Source organism: Armigeres subalbatus, chromosome 3 (assembly GCF_024139115.2).
Source record: "Armigeres subalbatus isolate Guangzhou_Male chromosome 3, GZ_Asu_2, whole genome shotgun sequence".
NCBI classification, from domain to species: Eukaryota; Metazoa; Arthropoda; class Insecta; order Diptera; family Culicidae; genus Armigeres; species Armigeres subalbatus.
The window spans coordinates 232,004,965-232,011,502 of NC_085141.1; the positions used below are offsets into that span (position 1 = coordinate 232,004,965).

At 45.8% G+C, this 6,538-nt stretch overlaps 2 protein-coding genes across 2 annotated transcripts; both read right to left on the reverse strand.

Moving 5' to 3' along the window:
• Nucleotides 1-1,305: 1,305 nt before the first annotated feature.
• On the reverse strand, nucleotides 1,306-2,616 carry LOC134222344 (uncharacterized). The gene has a single exon (XM_062701504.1). It carries the CDS (start codon nucleotides 2,614-2,616, stop codon nucleotides 1,306-1,308), a length of 1,311 nt encoding a protein of 436 aa, XP_062557488.1.
• A 716-nt stretch (nucleotides 2,617-3,332) lies between these two features.
• On the reverse strand, nucleotides 3,333-3,998 carry LOC134222345 (uncharacterized). The gene has a single exon (XM_062701505.1). The coding sequence runs from the start codon at nucleotides 3,996-3,998 to the stop codon at nucleotides 3,333-3,335; it is 666 nt and encodes a 221-aa protein (XP_062557489.1).
• Nucleotides 3,999-6,538: the final 2,540 nt, after the last annotated feature.

The window sequence follows — 6,538 nt, forward strand, 5'->3', positions numbered from 1 at the left end:
TTACCCAACTCGTCAAGTTTGGAATGAGGCGGTGGGTCCACCTTCCTTTGTCCGAGTTATCCCACTCATGTTGCCACTTGGCCATTGATTCTATTCTCACTGTTTTCCTCACACCTCTAATGTCCCTTCTATGGTAGCACTCAATGTCCTCAGCCAGCATTATGCCGACGGGAATCATCCCGGCGATCACACATACTGCCTCCGACGATATAGTCCTATAGGCGCTAGCGACTCTCATAGCCATGAGCCGATACACGCTTTTTAGCTTTTCCTGGTTACGCTTGGTTTTGAGCGCATTACCCCACGCGGGGACGTCGTACCTTAGGATCGAGGATGATACGCTCGCCAAAAGCCGCCTTCTACTACTCCTCGGACCCCTAACATTTGGCATGATTCGGGCTAACGCTGTGGTTGCCTTCGCAGCCTTCGCGCAGGCATAGTCAACGTGGCTATTAAAATTTAACCGATCGTCTATCATCACCCCCAGGTGTTTCAGTGAACGCTGAGACCGAATTACGTGCCCTCCGACAGAAATTTCCACACTCTGTGCGACTTTGCAGTTACTCACCAAAACAACTTCTGTTTTGTGGTGAGCCAATTGTAAACTGACACTAGCCATCCAGTTTTCGATTATATCGATCGTTTCAGCTGCCAGCATTTCCACCTCCTCTAGATTCTCACCCGTTATCGCCAAGACAACGTCATCGGCAAATCCAACGATCACGACTCCTTTGGGCAGCTTAAGCGTTAGTATTCCATTGTACATCGCATTCCAAAGAATGGGTCCGAGTATAGAACCTTGTGGCACTCCTGCTGTGACCCTGATCGACCTTTGCCCGATGTTTGTTTCGTAAGTCAGGACACGATTCTCGAAATAGCTCTTCAAAATCCTGCATAAGTACGCCGGGACACGCATACTATGCAGTGCTTCAGCGATAGCCTTCCAGCTAGCGCTGTTGAACGCGTTTTTAACATCGATTGTTACGACAGCACAGTATCGACCACCTCTCCTTTCTTGCTTAGAGGCCATCTCGGCCCTCTGAATGACGGCCCGGATTGCGTCCACCGTCGATGTACCCTTCCGGAATCCGAACTGCATATTCGATAGACCACGCTCACCTTCTGTGTACTTTGATAGCCTGTTGAGAATAAGCCGTTCCAAGAGTTTTCCGAGGGTGTCCAACAAGCAAATGGGCCTGTACGATGTTGGATCCCCAGGCGGTTTACCTGGTTTTGGCAACAGCACCAGCTTCTGTATCTTCCATCTATCTGGAAAATTGCCTTCTTCCAGGCATTTTTACCGTCCTAAACATGTCCGGGAACGCCAGTAGAGCAGTCCTCAATGCTACATTGGGAATTCCGTCCGGACCAGGAGCTTTTAACCTTCAGAGCTTTCGCGACAACTTCAAGCTCTTCGCTGGAGACCGTAGCATCAACAGCGTCGTCTTCATCATCGTACGGAGTTGATGGCCACAGCGTTGGGCTGTGATGCGGGAAGAGACCGTCCACTATTATCTTTAGCCTCTCCGGGCACATTTCAACTGGCGTTGTTGGTCCTTTGGTCTTTGCCATTATCGTCCGATAAGCGTAGCCCCACGGATTGGCATCGGCTTCGCGGCACAACTCCTTGTAGCAGTTCAACTTGCTCAACTTGATCTCGCGGTTCAATGCTGCCCTAGCCGCACGAAATACTACCTTATTCTGTTCTCTATCCTCTTCTGTTCGCGATCTTGTAACGCGTCTTCTTGCCCTTAAACAAGCAGAACGAAGATCCCTGAGTGACTCGTTCCACCAGTAAGCCGGACGTCGCCTATTGCGTGGTTCCAATCTTCTCGGCATTGATGCATCACATGCCCTCGCTACAGTTTCTGTTAACTGATCTGCATTAAGGTTTAGATTACCACTTGCCGCACGAAGTGATTCGACTAGAAGGTCCTTGTCAAAGTACTGCGTTTTCCACATCCTCTCGCAAGATCTCATCCTATGTATCGACGTGGGGTTTCTCTGGCCGACGCTGTACTGGATGGCCTGGTGATCACTGTGAGTGTAATCCTCACTAACTCTCCAGTTCATATCTCCCATCAGACACAAGCTACAGAACGTGATATCGATTATGGATTCCCGACCGTCTTTGCGGAATGTGCTAACGTTCCCTTCGTTACACAGTCTAACTTCCAGCTTTGCTAAAGCCTCCAGCAAACTGTAGCCTCTTTCGTTGGTTAGCCTACTGCCCCACTCTACTGCCCAGGCATTGAAATCTCCTGCGATAACTACTGGATTTCGGCCGATTAGCGTGTCGGTGAGCACATCCAGCATCTGGTTAAACCGCTCTATAGGCCACCTTGGCGGTGCGTAGCAACTACATACAAAGATACCATTGATTTTGACGATTACGAATCCCTCGTGTGAGCTATCGACTACTTCCTGTATGGGATATCGGCCCATAACTTGTATCGCAGCTATCCGTTCTTTATCCGTTACCCAATTACCGTTATCGTGAGGAACTCGATACGGCTCTGCAATGATTGCGACATCACAGTTAGATTCCGTTGTAGACTGCCACAACAGTTGCTGAGCAGTGTCGCAATGATTGAGGTTTACTTGGGTTATCTCCATCACTGTTGGCCTGTAATCGCCTTTTTATATGCGTGACATTTAAAGCCACCCGTCATGTGGTCGTTTCCGTCCTCCGCTTTACAAAGCATACATCTTGCTGGTTTCGTGCAGTCTATAGCAAAATGTCCTACCCGCCACATTTCCTGCAAAGTGTAGATCTGTCAGGACCCTTGCAGTTTTTGCCAGATGTCCGAAGTCCTTGCACTTGAAACATCTCTCCATTTGTTTGGAAACTCTAGGGATGGCTTTCAGAGAGCACACCGACCATCCCACTTTGACTTTCCCAGTCTTCATAAGCCGGTTGGCCGCTTCTACCGGCAGTCGAATCGTCGCCGTTTGTGTGCCTCCATACGATTTCCTCAACCGTATCGACATTGGAATGTCCCCCAGGTTACACTGCGCTTTTAGTGTATCTCTCAGATCATCGGCAGTGGTGATCTCGTCCAAATCCCTACATTCGACTAAAACCTCCTGGGTCAGGGCTCTAACCGTTGCCTCCTCGCCTAGTGATTTGGCGATGAGCTCCCTAAAGGCCGAACTCTTGATCGAGGGGTCTTTTTTTAGCTCGAAGAGCATCTCTCCTTTCTGAGTACGCCTGGTTTTAACCACGTTTTCGCCCAATTCTTTCAACTCAGGGTCTTCTTGCACTTTCCTGAGTAGTGCAGCATACGAAGTTTGGTTGTTTGCCTCCACGATTAGCGCATCACCCTTGTACTTCACTCTGCGAGCTCTGGGTTTTTGCTTTGTTCGTTCTGACTTCTTATTTTCGCCGTTCTCTTTCTCTTTTTCCTCTTCTCTTTCTGCCTCTCGACGGTACGCCATTCAGTGTCTTTTCTTTCGTTACCTTTTTTTTTCCTTCGCACGTCATCACGTTCTTGGTTTTTTGGAACTTCTTCCTCCCCTGGAGAATCCCTAACCCGCTTCTCCGTGCGAGTAACTTCTGCTTCGTTGATTGTTCTTTCCGCATTCTCTATCAGCGTCTTTTCAGCAGTTTCAGCTCTCAACCTCAGCGATTTTTGTTCGCGTTCAGCAGCTGTAACGGCGGATTTAATACACGTCACAATTTCCTTGATCTTAGTGTGCACGTTGTTCCTGTCTTTAATGAAATCGTAGAGCTCATTTACTTTTCTTCTCACTTCCACCATGCTGGACCTCCCGAATTGGAGGCTTTCTTGAAAGGCACTGCCTCCCGCTTTCGGTGTGAGCATCTGATTCAGAATCTCTAGTTCTCCTGGAGGTCTTTGTTTCTTGACCTGCTGGTTGTTATCACTGGTCCTATCCACCGCTTTCATTGTCGATGCTGGTGATCTCAGCAACTTTCCGCTCCTTGCGAAAACATTCTCTTCGCCTGCTCCTTCGTTGTTTTTGGTTTGGTTTTCCATTCTATACGGGTCCCCCCTCCGGACCGTTATCTCTACCTGTTGTAGATAGTCGCCTTTTGTGATCCCATGGGTCCCTATGTAAACAGTGAGGTCCATGCAAGGGCTGACTCCGGTTCCGTAGAGCACCATGTTCAGAGCCGGATGGACGTAAATCAGGAATGGTGCATCTGCTCCTACTACCCACCGGTGAAGGTGACAGGTTTTGAGCGTTACCGGAGGCCTGCCAGGTTGTTTACCGGGACGGAGGCAGTCGAACCATTAGCCTGCTAGCCATTTCAAAAAGATGTCACTCGTTTTTACTCAGGAAGCAGAATAGCTCAACTGTCAGCTCATATGCGTCTAATCCTATCCATAATCCGAGAATCGTCCGATGTCAATTGCCGTGGCCAGTATACCATAATCAGGATCTCACTGGTATTAATCCTGATGTGCCGGTTGGCACTCCTGCTGGGCTTGTGTGTGTGTGTGTATGTGTGTGTGTGTGTGTCTGTGCGCACCCACCCAAAAAAAATGTCACTCATTTTTCAGGTACTTACCCTTAACCGATTTACTCGCAACAAGGACACTCTGCCATTGTTTCCTATTGAAAATTGGTCAGATCGAACTATGCGCTCGGAAGTTATGGCCAAAATACCACTTTTTTATAGAAAAATTGAGTAAAAAAAATGTCACTCATTTTTCAGGCACATATTCTAAACCGATTTACTCGCAACAAGTTCGCATTCTACGCAGGATACTCTACCATTGTTTCCTATTGAAAATTGGCCAGATCGGACTATGGGTTCAAGAGTAATGGCCAAAATACTATTTTTATAATGCGCGAGAAAGGCACCATTACCGCTAGGTGGATTAATCAGGGTTTTTTATGTTTCGTCAGCTTATTTATTGCCAAGTACCGTCTGGAAGAAGGCACCCAAACCTGGACCTTAAATTTCGAACCCATCAGCACACGGCCGGGACATACGGTTTCACTCGCCATCCTAGATTCCTAGGGATTGTGAGTCAAACATTTTTCGTCTTGAGGAATACCAACGGCGTCGGCTGGGATCGGCCCGCGGTGGCCAAAATCGTGTTTTTAGCGCGTTTATAGTAGGGCAGAACAGTCCAAAATGCGCCCATTAAGCTTCTTCGATGTTTTCACCAACATAAACAAGAACACCGAACCATTCCCAAGTAACATTTTAAGTTTTATAACGCTCTTGAAGACCATAGTTTACTCTTCAATAGTGTTATAAAACCAGCATAAAACCAAAATGTTACTAGGGATTTCAACCTGCAAATGCAAAATTTACAAAACCAGCTATATTTTACAATGAGCTCATGTTGACGCACATAAGGGCGATGACTTGTTTCCGATCATTGTCGGGTTATAATTGTAGCTTTGTCACGAACAGAACTTTCTCATTGGTAATGACGACACTATTAATAACTTTCACACAACTAATTTATTATGTACGAGCAAGACGGACCAATTTATTGAACTTAACAACACTTAATATAACAACTGGACAAATTATTTATTGACTCAATTAGTTCAAACTGCGCGCGAATGACAAACTGTATGTCGCTTGGACAACGAGTCTCAAGGACTATTCTAGACTGATTCTAGCTACTTTGGCGGTTTTATAGACGAACTAATGATAAAGATGTCTATATAGACAATAAGCTCAGTAATTTGTAACTATTGGATAACAAAGGTTTACGATGCTTTGGCGCGCAATACACATACGCATATCCCACTGCTCAGTTATGTCGACAATTGCAAGCTAATTTGGCTGATACCAATGTCCTACAGTACTATCTCTCAATTCCGATATTGAATGTATGCGTAAACATACCGCCCCCCTTGAAAGGCGAAAGGCTGGAAGCTGAAGACTTTCAACATACTGACACCAAAGATATTTAAGTACAAGATAGTCCACTCTTCAATATCCCATACCACCTTTTAGCGAACAAACTTCCGACAGCAGCGCCAACTTGTGATTCAAAGTCGAACCTTTTTTTTGAAACATGATCAAGTAAGCTCTGCGTTTCCATTGTTTCCGTTTTGAAACGTCAATGATACCAGTTGTTTTTATTATTCTGCGATAGTGACCGTAGCGAGGAAAATTTGAAGTTCTAAGAAAAAGTTTTGATCTTCCTTTAGCGGAAGTATCAACAAGGAAAGTAATCTCTTCTCACCATCAACAGCGTTTGCAAAAAGAAATATAAAAATCGCAATATTGTTTTATCAAAATTCTCAATTAAAACTAACCTCAAACATTTTCAGAACCACGGAGTTTATTGCTGCCTTATTCATTGGATGTTCAGATGTTTCTTTCCCGGCGTCATCAATTTGGCCTTCTTGTGGATCCACCTTAATGGTTTCTGGTTGCGTCCGATGAGAACTCGATGAACGAACATTCACTAGTTGTTTACTTCGTTTAATTGCAACATGTTTGAATAGGCATCCCAGGATATGATTCGGTTTTTAGTTTAATGGAAGAATGATTTTTTTTTTAGAAAGACAGGAGCACCGTCTTCGACCAGAGGTCGTACAG